This window comes from Zootermopsis nevadensis, unplaced genomic scaffold (assembly GCF_977971745.1).
Source record: "Zootermopsis nevadensis isolate Lab colony 2312 unplaced genomic scaffold, Znev_1.0 Znev_ptg000007l, whole genome shotgun sequence".
Taxonomy (NCBI): domain Eukaryota; kingdom Metazoa; phylum Arthropoda; class Insecta; order Blattodea; family Termopsidae; genus Zootermopsis; species Zootermopsis nevadensis.
The window spans coordinates 13,185,134-13,200,631 of NW_028259139.1; the positions used below are offsets into that span (position 1 = coordinate 13,185,134).

General features: G+C 39.5%; 2 protein-coding genes across 6 annotated transcripts in view; one reads left to right on the forward strand and one right to left on the reverse strand.

Moving 5' to 3' along the window:
- The window catches only part of LOC110829757 (ATP-dependent DNA/RNA helicase DHX36), a 28,669-nt gene extending 14,758 nt beyond the window's left edge, over nt 1-13,911 (reverse strand). The window contains exons 1-7 of one of the 5 annotated variants that reach the window (XM_087344317.1): nt 13,678-13,872; nt 12,583-12,764; nt 11,060-11,165; nt 6,888-6,931; nt 5,763-6,426; nt 1,582-1,774; nt 795-969 (exon numbers count right to left, since the gene is read on the reverse strand). In XM_087344317.1, coding sequence (XP_087200443.1) covers nt 795-969; nt 1,582-1,774; nt 5,763-6,426; nt 6,888-6,931; nt 11,060-11,129 — 1,146 coding nt within the window. In that variant the 5' untranslated portion in view covers nt 11,130-11,165; nt 12,583-12,764; nt 13,678-13,872. The other 4 variants (XM_022063819.2, XM_022063820.2, XM_087344315.1 and 1 more) reach the window with 4 other exon arrangements.
- A 22-nt stretch (nt 13,912-13,933) lies between these two features.
- On the forward strand, nt 13,934-15,019 carry RpL37A (ribosomal protein L37A). Its single transcript, XM_022063840.2, has 3 exons — nt 13,934-14,076; nt 14,413-14,541; nt 14,829-15,019. The coding sequence occupies exons 1-3, from the start codon at nt 14,074-14,076 to the stop codon at nt 14,973-14,975; spliced, it is 279 nt and encodes a 92-aa protein (XP_021919532.1). The 5' UTR covers nt 13,934-14,073; the 3' UTR covers nt 14,976-15,019.
- Nucleotides 15,020-15,498: the final 479 nt, after the last annotated feature.

Below are 15,498 nucleotides of genomic sequence, written 5' to 3' on the forward strand. Positions count from 1 at the left end.
TCCATTCCATACCATCACATCCTCCCATCTATGCCTAGGTCTCTCAGCAGTCCCTTCTCTTCAGGTTTTCCAGCTACTGTTTTCAATGCATCCCAAATTCTGTAATATTTGACTTTATCAGAGCTGAAAAACAGATAAGTCACACAGGAAATTCAACGACTGACAAGCCTTAGGACACGAGTCCAGCAGTATCAGGCCCTCTATATTTCAGTCTCCTTTATTTTAGAATACAGGACTGATGAGTCGAGACTGAGATTCTCATAGCAGTAAGTATGAAGATGGTTTCTTTTGGGTCATTACATCATGTAAAGTAAAGTAAAGTAAAGTTTGTCCCACTATACGCCATGTAGGCGTTTGGGGTGAGTGGAGGTATAGCTCCTCTCTTCCTTGACCTCGGCACTAGATGGGGGTGAGTGGTCAGCATCATGCCCCGGCCGGCTTTACACCCGCGAAAGGACCCCGGTACCCATTGTAGAGGAGGCTGGGTGGGCCCCAGAGCCGGTCTGGACGCAGAGGCTAGAGGAAAAATCCTCTGCCCCCGTCGGGGATTGAACCCTGGTCGTCCAGCCTGTAGCTAGTCACTATACTGACTGAGCTATCTTGGCTCATCATTACATCATGTAGTCCTGTATATATTCATCAAACTTCTACCAGCTATCTTCAGGACTATAACACCTAAAATACTGAACCATAAGCAATCACAAAAATTCAGACTTATTCAGGAAACAACAACTATCAGCAAAGCATAGCTGAATTCCCAGACAATTGCATTCCTCACAACATTTGCAACAAACCTTCTGAATTACATCCTTGAGAATTGTGATAACAAAGTCACAAATAACATCACGTTCATGGATTTCATCCAAAACAAGATGAGACACTTCTCTAAGGGCTGGATCAGTCTGCATCCGCTGAAGCATTACACCAGTAGTGCAGAACACTATAGAACCCTTTGTACGTGGTATCCTCCTGTAAATGGACAACAGATTAAACTGATTCCAGCCAACACTGTTGTAAATATGAAACAATGGAAGGCTGATTAATATTCAGATACTAGGAAACATGTTTCTTTTCTATGTATGCCTGTATTTCATACACAGGTATCCTAAGAAATTTGTTTTGTTTGTCTATACCTACTGATGCCACAAATTTATGGTTGAACAATAATGTTTGTACCCCTGCTGGAGAAACAACCTGATCTAATCTCTGTAGATACTGGCTTGTTGTCAGTTTGCATACCATACTGGCTTCCATGTTCATTTACTGCACATCTTGTAGTGAACTAATTTTCACTGTCCACATAACAAGAACATCATATGAATGTATGATTTGAGGTTTTCACAGCGGTGAGTATGAGGATTTCTGTCGTCTGGGTTGTTGCGCTGTGTAGTCTGGTAGATGTTAACCAACGTTTCAGAGGTCATACTGCCTCCGGATTCAGGGCAATGAATATTCATCGCCCTGATAATGGAGGCAGTATGACCTCTGAAATGTTGGTAAACATCTACCAGACTACACAGCACAACAACCCAGAAATCTTCAACATCATATGAAGTAGAATGCATAATTCTGAGAACTCACCTTTCCAGTCTAATTTGGTACCCCACACTCTCTTGTCCACAAACTTCATACCTCTCCTCGGCTACTCGAGTTGCTACCGACATGGCACTAATTCTGCGAGGCTGTGTGCATATAACATGACATGTAGACCCTTTATCCTTCATGATGTAATCATCAAGAATAAACTGTGCTACCTGGGTGGTTTTGCCACATCCTGTAACACAAGTGTCTGACATAAGTACAGTATAATGAGTCAACCTGTTGGACAAAACAATCTTCTTTTTGTTGGCTCTACTTGCAAGTTCATGTGACCAGTTGTCATTGTACTGAAAGATTTTCATTTATTGTATCTCATGTTCCTTCTCGAAGGTATCACCACCTTGTCGAAGGCAATCTGCCGGGTGAGGAGGCTTGCGTGCTCAAATGACCCTTAGGGCTATGCCGGCCTGAGCTTCGGCTCATGGTAGGGTCACCCAAGCCGGACAGGTCTAAGGAGATGCGCTAGACTAAGAGTGATACCCTGGTCCTCCAGGTTGGGGGTTGGGTGTAGGGCTAACAACCTTTCACCTTTAAAAAAAATATGTGTTACGAAAAAATCAACCAAGCCTCGGATCAGGACGGACTCTTTGGCACGACCACGGCAATTGAAAAAGGACATGAGATTTGGTACCTGGAACATTAGGAGCCTCTATAGGGCTGGGGCACTGAAATCAGTGTGTAGGGAATTAGGTAATTATAAGTTAGACTTAGTGGCAGTGCAGGAAGTGCGATGGGAGGGGGAGGGCACGATCCCAGTGGACAATTTTACATTTTTCTATGGAAAGGGGAATGACAATCATCAGCTAGGGACGGGTTTTTTTGTTCATAGCAGAATTAGGGCAGCAGTTAAGAGAGTAGAATTTGTTAGTGACAGGTTGTCTTACGTAATTTTGGAAGGACGTTGGTGCGACATCATTGTCCTTAATGTTCATGCCCCAACTGAAGACAAAAGCGATGATATCAAGGATAGCTTTTATGAAGAATTGGAATCAGTATTTGATACATTTGGCAAGTATCACATGAAAATTCTGCTAGGAGATTTCAATGCAAAAATTGGGAGGGAGGATGTCTTCAAACCCACAATAGGCAGCGAGAGTCTCCATGCACTTAGTAATGATAATGGCGTCAGAGCAGTGACCTTCGCTACGTCAAAAGATTTAATTGTAAAAAGTACAAAATTTCCACACCGTGATGTTCATAAATACACTTGGACTTCCCCAGATGGCAGAACACACAATCAAATAGATCATGTTTTAGTAGATAAGAGAAGGCAGACAAATGTAATTGATGTGAGATCATTCAGAGGAGCAGATTGCGACACTGATCATTATCTGGTGGTAGCAAAAGTGAGGGAGCGGCTTTCAGTAAGTAGACGAACTAAACAAAATTTTGACACAGAAAGATTTGATTTGAAAAAATTAAGTGAGGGAGAGGCAAAGGAACAATATCAAGTTGAAATTTCGAATAGGTTTCAAATTTTAGAGACAAATGAGGATAATGAAAGTGTGGACATCAACAGGGAGTGGGAAAATGTCAGAAACTGCATCAAAATTTCAGCAAAAGAGAAACTAGGATACTACAGGAGAAAGCAAAATAAACCGTGGTTTGATGAAGAATGTTCAAAATTAATAGATCGAAGGAAGCAAACAAAATTTCAATGGTTGCAGAACCCAAACAAAACAAATGCGGATAATCTATGTAACGTGAGACGTGAGGCTAGTAGAACCTTTAGGACTAAGAAAAGGGAATACCTGAAGGGCAAAATTGCTGAACTTGAGACAAATAATAAGGAAAAAAACATCAGAGACCTGTACAGAGGCATTAATAACTTTAAGAAAGGATATCAACCCCAGACTAATTTGGTAAAGGATGATAGTGGCAATTTGCTTGCAGATCCAATAAAAATTGTGAATAGGTGGAAAAATTTCTTTAGCGAGCTCTTAAATGTTCATAATACTGGTGATATTAGACAGATTAAAATGCATAAAGCTGAACTGTTGGTGCCAGAACCTAGCTTAGATGAAGTGGAACTAGCCATTGGGAAGTTGAAAAGTTATAAATCTCCAGGAATTGATCAGATTCCGGCCGAATTAATTAAAGCAGGTGGCAAAGGGTTGCATATGAGGATCCATAAGCTTATTCAGTTAATTTGGGATAAGGAAGAGATGCCACATCAATGGAAGGAATCCATAATTATTCCTATTTATAAGAAGGGGGACAAGACTGAGTGTGGTAATTACCGAGGAATATCGCTGCTATCAACCTCATACAAAATTCTATCCAACATTCTTTTGGCAAGATTAACCCCATATGCGAATGAAACTATTGGGGATCATCAGTGTGGGTTCAGACGAAACAGATCAACGATTGATCAGATCTTTTGCATTCGTCAGATACTAGAGAAAAAATGGGAGTTCGGTGGGACTGTACATCAGTTATTTATAGATTTCAAAAAAGCCTATGACTCTGTGAAGAGAGAAGTGCTATATAATATTCTTATTGAATTTGGTATACCAAAGAAGCTAGTGGGTCTAATAAAAATGTGCTTAAATGAAACCTGCAGCAAAATTCGAGTAGGTAAATATGTATCTGAGACATTCCTCATCAAGAACGGTCTAAAACAAGGAGATGCTTTGTCTCCCTTGCTCTTTAACTTTGCGCTAGAATACGCCATCAGGAAGGTCCAAGGTAGGCAGGAGGGTTTGCAATTGAACGGGACACATCAGCTATTGGCATATGCTGATGATGTTAATTTATTGGGGGACGATATAAATACAATAAAGAGGAACGCAGAAGTTTTACTAGAGGCTGGTAGACAAGTGGGGCTGGAAGTAAATTCAGAAAAAACTAAGTACATGTTAGTATCTCGTCATCAGAAGACAGGCGGGCAAAATTATCTTAGGGTAGCTAATAAATCCTTTGAAAGGGTTACAAAGTTCAAATATTTGGGAACAACAATAACAAATCAAAATGATACTTGTGAGGAAGTTAGGAGGAGACTAAATTCCGGAAATGCTTGCTACTTCTCAGTCCAAAATATTTTGTCTTCCCGTCTGATTTCTAAGAACCTGAAAATTAAAGTATACAAAACAATAATCTTGCCTGTTGTTTTGTATGGGTGCGAAACATGGTCTCTCACTCAGAGGGAGGAACACAGATTGCAGGTGTTTGAGAATCGGGTGTTGAGGAGGATATTTGGGCCTAAGAGGGAAGACGATGGGGCGTGGAGAAAACTGCACAATGACGAGCTTAAAAATCTGTACTGCTCCCCCAGTATTGTGAGGGTGATTAAGTCGAGAAGAGTGAGATGGGCGGGACATGTAGCGCGCATGGATGGGACAAGAGGTGTGCACCGGGTACTGGTTGGGAAACCTGAAGGGAAGAGACCGCTGGGGAGACCTAGACGTAGATGGGAGGATAATCTCAGGCGGGATCTATGGGAGATAGGAGTTGAAGGAAACTGGATTTTGTTGGCCCAGGACAGGGTCCGGTGGAGGGCTTTGGTTAATTCGGTGATGAACCTTCGGGTTCGGTAAGCCATCTAGTTAGTTAGTTAGTTAGTATCTCATGTTAATATTGGTGGCAGCAGTTGGGGTTGAACTTAAAATAACAACCAATCAACTCCACAGATCTGCCTTCTTGAGAACTGACATCACTCGGTCAGTCAAAAAAGTCACTACCCTTTATGCAACCCGATGGTTCATTACCATGTTCACAACAGGATCCATTATGAAGCCAGCAAATCCACTTCACACCCACACTTCTTATGTACTGATTTTAATGTTAACATTATATCCTCTGTGCCTTAAGCTCATCCTGTCATGCATGCTTACATGTTCTGCCCATCCCAGTCTGAAGCTCCTCACTATGCAATTTTTTCAATTCCCTGCTACTTCTTGTCTTAGATTCAAACATTATCCTCAGCACTTCAATACATGTTCTTCTGTTAAGGCAAAAGTGAAGTTACACACCCATATAAAACATCACATAATGCCCTACACATAGTGTCCCAAAACTGTACAATAACTATTATACTGTCCAAGCGATAGTTCTGATAAAGAAGTTTAAAAATCTGAAAAATTCAAGACCACTGTCACAGTTAAGTTTTCCTGGTGACCCATGTTACAAATAAATAAACTTTCCTTTGACAATAAAAATCTTACCTGTTTCTCCACTAATGACAACAATCTGATTCTGCTCCACAAGCTCTAAAATCTGATCCTTCATTGCAAATGATGGCAACTTCCGCCGAAATGCCATCATCTTCTGGTAGTGCTTGGTGTCTTGTTTAGCAAGCAGTCTCATTTTAAAAAGTTCATCCAATTCTTTGTCCTGTGCCAAAAATTTTCCCACTAGCAGTGAACGTTCTAGATTTGCTGCAATGTTTCCTGTTATATTCTGTAAAAACTTGCGTTTGAAAGAACTCTCACCAATGTGACTGTATCTATCTGCAGCAGAACTTCCATGCTTGTTACAGTTACTTGGTCCAGGCTTTACGTCACTATCGGTAGTATTTAATGTCCTTGTAAAATGTGTATTTTCTCCTGAAATTTCTCCGTACTCATCATGTGGTTCCAATTTTATTTCACGTTTCAAATCCATGGAAAAGTCTTGATTAGCAGAACCTTCTCCAACTTGATCCCTTGGTTCAACCTTTACTTTGGGTTTCTCATCTAGCGAAAAATAACAATTACCAGAAACACCTACAACCTTTGTTTTGGAATTCACATCACATTTCTTATCACGAAAGAAGTCAGGTTTATCAATAGAATTCAATAACTTCCTGATTTTTTCCTCCTTTCTTGAATCAAGGCTGACTCCAATGCGCTGTAAATAAAATTACATTGTGAATTATAAGGCAGTAGTATATAATCCTAAAATACTCTAAAAATTACATCAACATCATTAATACCAGTTCAGTCAAAACACAGATAGTAAAAAGGGGTCTCTATGTACATACAAACTGCAACACTTTTAAAAACAAATATTAAACCCACGATAAACTGGTGTTAGTGCATAATAAACAATGTATCATAAATATTATCTGATACAAAGATGTTTTCACTTAGCAAACAGATTTCAATTGTCAACTGTAGAAAATTTAATACATGTCCCTACAGCTTATAAATTCACCATGTAACTGAGCACTTGGGCTCACTTTCTCTGAATCTTTCATACTTAACTTCAAACAAAAGTCAAGAAATATTCACAAATACTGTACATATTTGAGACCAATGGCTGCCAGCTAGTATGAGCAGAAGAGTTACACACATTGAACATGCACTTACAATTGTTTGCTTCTCAGCTCGTGCCTTGTCCCGATAATATAAACCTGAAAAAGAAGTAATAACTTAGTCCAATTTGTAAAAAACTACATGAAAAATGAACAGAATTTTAGTTCATCTGATGCATGTACTCCATTTTGTGCATCTTCTTGAGAAGAAACTGCATGAGAAATGACAATATTTAATTCCCAAATTCACACTCTATAATCAGGAACAATTAACAGAAAGAAGATATTTTCTTTCATTGCTAATAACGGTAAATGCCTCTCTAAAGCTCATAACCTTTGGAGTTCAATGCATTGACCAGCGCGATACAGCATAATAGTTCTAATAGTTGTCTCCAATTTTCAACTTCACTTCCGCAAAATTACTACTTGCTTAACAATCCCAGAAACAAGGACCAGGTGGTCTCAGGGCCTCACAACAGACTCTAATTCAAAGGATTATGCGTTCAGTTACTGGTTAGATGTGTGGGCAGATACTTCTGGTCATAGGTTCAAACCTTCACCTCCACAAAGACAAAACCTTGAGACTGTGAAGAAAATCAATCCACCATTATGGCTCAGAGTCTACATCAAACAGTTCAACCCCTCTGCCAACCATGATTATCATGATTGCAATGACACTGGGAGTAATAGAATTTGGCCTGTTGGTTCTACACCCTTGCCTTGGTGGGCAGAATTTAAGGAGGGTATGGAGATTATCATAGCCCATAAATAAAAGCATCAGACACACAGAAACAAACAATATCATTCACTACAACTGAGCTACCTGTGTCACAGAACATCAAGAGAAATCTATCCATAGCTCTGTTCTTTATAAATTACAGACTTTGTAGAACCAAAGCAATTTACAGAAACTAACTTCATGGCACAGAAGCTTTCTTGTTAACTCAGCTGGCCAAAAAATCCCATGCTATTAAGGGGACAGAAGGTTCATAACTATCTTCACAAAAACCAACAAATCCCATCTATGCTATGTCTTTGAAATGACCTCTCACCTGGAGGTTTTCTAACCAAAATTATTTAAGCATTTCTTGCCTCCACTATGCATGCTACGAGGTCTGACATAAAAATAAGAAGACTGATGCTGTAACTCTTTTTATTTACATAATTACAAAAATCAACTGTGATCACCCTCGAAATAGTTCCCTTCGGAGTTGACACACAGCCGCATATGATGCTGCCACTGTTGAAAGCAGGGCTGTAGATCATTTTCTGTAAAGCTGTTCAGCAGCTCAGTCATTTTTGCCTTCACTGCTTCTACTGTCTCAAAATGGGTCCCTTTGAGCACAGATTTGATCTTGGGAAAGAGAAAGTAGTTGTAGGAAGCCAGGTCTGGTAAACAGGAGGGGTGGTCAAGCAGAGAATGTTCTTATTGGTTAAGAACCAGTTCACAGAAAAGCCCTGTCTGGGCTGGCATGTTATCCTGGTGCAAAATCCACCTGTTTTTCCACAACTTAGGCTATTTTCTTCTTACTCATTTGAGCAATTTTGTAAAGATTTTGATGTAATATTGCTGATTTACCATCTGGCTGCAGCTAACAAAAATGTAAGAAACATTTTTGTGCAAACCTTTTTCATCTTCAATTCCTCGATTAAAATGTGTCAAACAATTTCTCTGTCTAAATTAACTCTCTCAGATACTGCTCAAAGACCTAACCTATGGTCTTTTCAAATCACATCTCGCACTTTTCAATGCGGTTATCAGTAATTGATGTGCGAAGACGTCCTGGGCACCCATCATCTTCCACACCTTCCCTGCCTCACAAAAATTGTTTGTGGCATTCAAACACACGTGCAAGAGACATTTTCGAAGAAATGGCGGTGGATGGGGCGCCCTTCAAGCCCCTCTGTTGGTTCTGTTACGTGGACGACACGTTTGTTATCTGGCCCCACGGCCCTGGCAAACTCGTGGAGTTCCTCAACCACCTAAACAGTATTCACGAGAGCATCCAGTTCATCATGGAGACTGAAAAGGACGGCCATCTCCCATTCCTGGACATAGACATCTACCGGAAACCTGATGGCTCATTAGGCCACAAGGTTTACCGAAAACCAACCCATACTGACCTTTATCTCAATTCCAATTCCCATCACCACCCGTCCAACAAACAGGCCGCGCTCTCGACCCTGATACACAGGGCTAAAGCCCCTTGTGACCACGAGAGCCTACAGGGTGAACTGGAGACACTCACCACCACCTTCAAGAAAAACGGATACAGCAACTGACAGATCCAGAGAGCTCTCAATCCGCCTGCGAGGCTGTCACCGCCTCCTGAAAAACCAGCCTCGGTTGAATTCCTGCCCTGTTGGCACGACCTTCAACCGCATAAGCAGGCTGCTGGCCAGGCACAACATCAAGTCTGTTGGTCTTCCGCCAAAGAAAATTCCCAGTTTTCTCCGGCCGGTAAAGGATGACCTAGGACTGAAGACACCTGGCGTATACAGTGTTCCCTGTGAGTGCAGTAAAGTCTACATAGGCCAGGATCAAGGAGCACGAGCGCCACATCCGGCTCGGGCAGCCCGAGAAATCTGCGGTTGCTGAACACCGCTTCAACATGGAACACCGCATACGGCTCGAGGACACCTCTATCCTCTCCTCAAAAACCGGCTACGTGGATCGGATAATCAGGGAAGCCATCGAGATCGAATTACATCCTGATAACTTCAACAAGGAAGATGGACTTCACCTGAGCCGGTCCTGGAAGCCTCTTATTCACACCCTTCGAAGACTCCGAGAGCGAGCAAGAGTGCACCGCCAGAACCAAACAGACCACTAACATGGCCCTTTTCAGGATCCAGATCCATCCAACCAAACTCACCCTTTCTCTCTTTACTTTCTCTCCCTCTCCCACACTCGCCCACGCGCTCCCATTGGTCCACTCCCACGCCTGCTCCCATTGGCTCGGGGCAGGCTACACCTTTCACTTTCTGGCCCTATAAACCTAGCTCCACACACCCTATTGGCATATTCATCGCCCTGATGACGGAGGCAGTATGACCTCTGAAACGTTGGTTAACATCGACCAGACTACACAGCGCAACAACCCAGAAGACAGAAATCTTCATACTCACCGTTGTGAAAACCTCAAATCTTACAAGAGACATACAATCTTCAATGTAAGCCTCATTCAATAACTGAAAAGTCTCTGTTACAGATTTCTTAAGATTAACAAGAAACTTAACATTAGAGCATTGTTCCAATTTACAATCTGACATTTTCCAACTGAGCATAAAAACATGTCTATACAGAAACACTCATCCACTGCTGCTGAGTAAAGCAATCAAGATGAAACTTGCATCACTGGTAGAGGATAGATCAAGGTCAAATATAGTATGCTTATTTTGCGCTCTCAATTATTGATTGCCTAGTTACAGCATCAGTCTCGTTATTTTTGTGTCAGACATCGTATATGCACCATCCATCTTACACACTTTAATGATAAAGAGTATGACTTATGAGGCTCTTCATGATACCAATTATATTATTCATAAACCATTTAATAATATTATAGTTTTAGATTCTTTAATCTGTAGATTTATAGACAGGACATAAAAGACACAAAAATTCTAAAATTCATGGTAACATTCATTTTTTAAATTCAATCTTCTTTTAACTTCAGGATGAAGACAACAGTTTATAAAGAGAATCTTTAACTAACTAACTAACTAACTAACTAACTAAGTAACTAACAAACCCAACTCCATGGAACAGGATATTTTTGAGAAGCTACTAGTTACCTTCCATGGAACAGAGTTTCATTACTATGGTCATAAGTGCCAGCAACTGGTCCCCATCATAAGCCAAACAAATCAACACTCTCAAATTCTAGTTTCCTAAAATCCATTTTAATATCAGCCTCTCATCTTCTGACAGGTCTCTGCCTTCCAGGCTCAAAAAATAAAAACTCCAGAAGCTAATAAATCACAAAATAACAAGTGAAGTTATAAACACCTGAGTTCGAGAAAGTATGTTAAAAAGCTACATACAACAAGACCTCTGTACAGCAAAGTTAAGAATCAATCAGTGAATGCAATTGTTATTTCATTAGATGAAGTATGAGTAACAAACATGTTAACCTTGGCCTTCGGGTTGTAAAACCATATGGTTTGTATGTGGTTACAAACATTTTTGTGGAATGAATCAACCACACCCTAGTCTTGTTTACAGACCTACCAATCTCTCTTCCTCTAAGTCCAGCCGGCCTTCCTCTTCCCTTCCCATGTCCCACTCTCCTGTCATAACTGTTTGCAGCTGTACCACCAACAGAGTCTCTGTCTGTAAGATAATTCATAAATGGTTTAATGAGAAACAGGAGTATAGTACCTGAAACAGCAGCAGCTGGATATAGTCTGACCAAACAAAGCACATTTATACAATACAATTTAAAGAAAGAACTTTAAATTAGGATAGTAACCCAAAAGATAGCTTCAGCTGATGGAAAAATCAAGAGCGCCTCTGTTCAAATAATTTAATCAAACATCAGACAAGTAAAATATGTTATAACTGGCATAAACAACAATTTTAAATTAACTAGAGCAGGGCGCTCCTTTCGGAGCTCCTGGGGGGGACAAGTTTGTAAAACGCAACCAACCTTGTATAAGAAACTAAACTAACTGCCCCGAATTGAGGGTTAAAACAATTTACCAACCCCCCCTTCTGGGGGGTTGGTTGCATATTGAAATCTTAAGTAACATGTTAAACTAACTCCCCTCCGTGGGGTTAGTTTAGTGTCTCATTCAAGTGTTTTAACCATTGAGTAAGAAACTAAACGACCCCCCCCCCCCCCCCCGAATGGTGGTTAAAATACTTGATGAACCCCCTTCCGGGGGGATTGGTTGCGTTTTAAATTCTTGAGTTAGATACTAAACTAATCCCCCCTTCGGAAGGGTTAGTTTATGTCTCATTCAAGTGTTTCAACCCTTGAGTAAAAAACTAAACTAACCCTCACCCCCAATTGCGTTTTAAAATCTTTAGTAAGACATTAAACTAACCCCCTTCGGGGGATTAATTTAGTGTCTTATTCAAGTGTTTTAACCCTTGAAGAGCAGTATGACTTGGATGAATATTATTATTAGTATCATATTACCTTGTTGGTGTTGGTAACGTTTTCTTTCACTTTTCTTCATTTCTTAAATAGTCTAATGTCGCTGTTCGGAGACGATGTGCTGCTAGTAGAGCAGTGATAATGCGACTGGCTTGGTACTAAGTGTTATTTGTTTACTCGTCATTGTTGTGTACACGGCATTGTTCTACCACAACAATGCCGTGTTCTTGTTGAATAAGTTTTTCTGCGTTTATCAATGTAAGTCTCTTTTCGCTTTTCTTTATTTGTTAAATAGATCTGATGTTTTAGTTCTTTACGTCGCTATTCAGAGGCCAGTTGTTCTTGGTCAGTCAACTATCTACGTCCATCTCCACCCTTGCAAATCTTCGTCTGTTTTCTTTCTGTTCTTGTTGAATATGTTTTTCTACGTTTATCAATGTAAGTCTCCTTTCACTTTTTTCTTTGTTAAATAGGTCTGATGTAGAAGTTCTTTACGTCGCTGTTCAGAGGCCAACTGTTCTTGGTCAGTAAACTTTCTACGTCCAGCCCCACCATTGCATAGTATCTTCGTCTTAAAATCGATCATAATAGTTTTCGTAATCGTAATATATCGAGTATATATGAATAGTATTATTAGTATCACTTTACCTTGTTGCAGTTGTTGGATTTGGTACTTCAAATAGTTGATAACTTCTTTTTTCACTTTTCTGATGTTTTAGGCTAGATGTCAGTCAATTTTTAATAATGCAACGTGCTGCTTCTGGAGCAGTGATAATGCGACTGGCTTGGTAGTAAAGCGTTATTTATTTCCTTGGCATTGTTGTGTTGTACTGAGCATAGTTGAGTTCCACAACAAAGCCGTGTAAAAACAAATATAAAGTGACATTGTTGATGACGTAGTTTATTGACGACGACAAAATCACAAATTTTTATAGTAAGAAGATTACAACTAGTCACCATGTGTGTAAATACTTAGCTCAAAGCATATTCTCAACAATTCTTGTATATTTTTTTGAAACTTTACCAAGAAATGAAAGTCTACTAAATTTTATGATGTACTGCATTCTGATAAAAAGTATTAGCCAGAGGTAAGTGTTTAAAGATATCCTGTCTAAGGATTGCTGGTGGTGAACTCCATAAGTAATGTGATCTGTACAGTACAGTACTGCAGCCTCCCTTGCCTTTTCTGCTCCCCTCTAGAGCCTTCATAGCATAAACAATCAGCAGAAGAGTCCAATGAAACTAGTAATATGAGGTCAGCAAACTTTTGTGAAAACTATGTGTTTTGGAAAACCTCTTATGGCAAACAACATGTCTAAAAGAAGCACCTAGAAAATTTGGTGATGAAATTAAAGTTATTTCTCGGTTTACTTAACACTTTAGGACTAATGCCAGTCTAAATAATAGTTAAGAATTCAGTCTGTATCACTAAGAAAACTTAACACTTCACCATGGTAAAAATCAAATAGTTAATGCTGTTAAAGGAAATAATTGCTGTTTACACTGAAAATCAAACGAAACTCAAAAATACAAAATGAATCGTTACTTATTGTTAAGGCAGGTGGTCCATACAGTCAACCACTAGGATCTAAATGGTTAATAATGCTTTGTCACCTGCAGAGAATGATTATGAATTGGAAGGAATGATCATGACATTCTGAGTTATTTGTCTGCTGAGGTTAATGAAAAAGAGAAGAACATAAATATTCAAATCCTAAATTCTTCTTCAAAGCTTGTGCTTACCACTGCGTACGTAATCATTCGCATTTCTTCCTTCCTTCTTGTAGTTACGGTAATTGTATAATCCGCATCCGGTACGTCTCCTCATTTTCAAGAGGATCTATGATACTTACATGAAAGTTTACTTTCGCACTTCATACCAACATACATCTGAACAACTATATCATTCTAAGCGGCCATATCATTCTCAGGTGCTATTCTGACACTAACATCCAGGCACACCCAACTGCAGGAAAATATCCCTATTAACGTAAATCACCAAGCTGTAGTGGTATTCCGCAGCTCAGCTGTTCCTTATCAACGAGTAGAAGTCGAGAAGTAACTGAAGTTTGTGATCATCTTTGGAAACACGGAGTTTCCTTTTCCTGTTTAACGGTTGCGTGTTGCTGAAGAAGGAAAATGGTAAGTAATATTTTATGCGTTTAATCTTGGGCATCTTGTTCTCCGAACCTTTAAACACTGCATATATACATATTCAGCCACTTATCTTGATTACAGTTGCTTGTTTGTAATTTTAGTATTCGTATTTTGACATGGTTCTTCAGACTTAACCAAAGAACTGCCCCCTTTATTAGCAAAAACTGTAATTTTAGATAAATTTAGGTACTACAATTTAAGTTAATAGGATGATGTTGAATGATTACTCGCATGAGACATCATTTATAATGTGTTATGTACATTTCTATACCACTGGATATATTGCTTGTATAGGAGTCATTAACGTAACATTTTTTACAGGCGAAGAGAACCAAGAAGGTTGGAATCACCGGTAAATACGGTACACGTTATGGCGCCTCTTTGAGGAAGATGGTTAAGAAGATGGAAATAACCCAGCATTCCAAATACACATGCACATTTTGTGGAAAGGTATATTCGAAAGGAAAGAAGTGTGTGTGTGTGTGAGAGAGTGGATTGAAGGCAGAGGACCAAATTTTACTTTGATTTAAAAGTAGTTTGAATATTTTCAGAAATGTTAATTAAATAACAAGTTCAACCATTTTCATAGGTCTTTGCATGTTTCATGATAGTTTTACATGATGACTAGTGAAAGAATATTCCATTTCAGTTGAAGTGGTATTGCTAAAAATTCATATCCTGTTTATGAAGTGTGTCCCCAGCTGTTGTAGCAAATTACAATTTTGAACCTTTTATAGGATGCCATGAAGCGTACCTGTGTAGGCATCTGGGCATGCAAGAGGTGTAAACGTACAGTGGCTGGTGGAGCATGGGTATACAGTACAACTGCAGCAGCATCAGTTAGATCTGCTGTACGCCGTCTTCGTGAAGTCAAGGAACAATAAACTTTTCTTATTGTAAAATACAAAATAAAAAAATTAAGTATTTATTGTGCCCTTTAATTTATATACTTTCCACATTTTAATCGAGTTGCCAATGTGTTTGGAAGTCTGTGAAGACATTCCTGTGTAATGAATTTTATTAACAAACCCAACAAGATGCATAATTGCTTGGAACATGGAGTAAATTGGGGGAAAATATTATGTAATGGATGATTAGATTTTTCTTACATGCATCTAAGGTAGAGTTGGGGGGGGGGGGGGGCACAAATATCTGCCTCACATTTCATGAAACTCAAGTGTGAATATTTTCACTGAAGGCTGCCCTCAATCTCATAATTTTCAATTTCCTATAGTGTCTAATAAGAACATGGATGCATAAACTTGTGAGGTGGAAGCAACCTGATCATTATTTAATTTAGGATTCCAGAATGATATACTGCAATAGATCTTCAAAAAACTGCACTACAGAAGCAGATTGGAACCATTTAGATCATGCACAGAATAAAAGAAACATGAAGTTATTGAC

Excerpts from the sequence above, each read along its gene's own strand:
- RpL37A (XM_022063840.2), top strand. Across the intron at positions 14,542-14,828 it reads CATGCACATTTTGTGGAAAG|GATGCCATGAAGCGTACCTG; the intron begins GTATATTCGAAA and ends AACCTTTTATAG.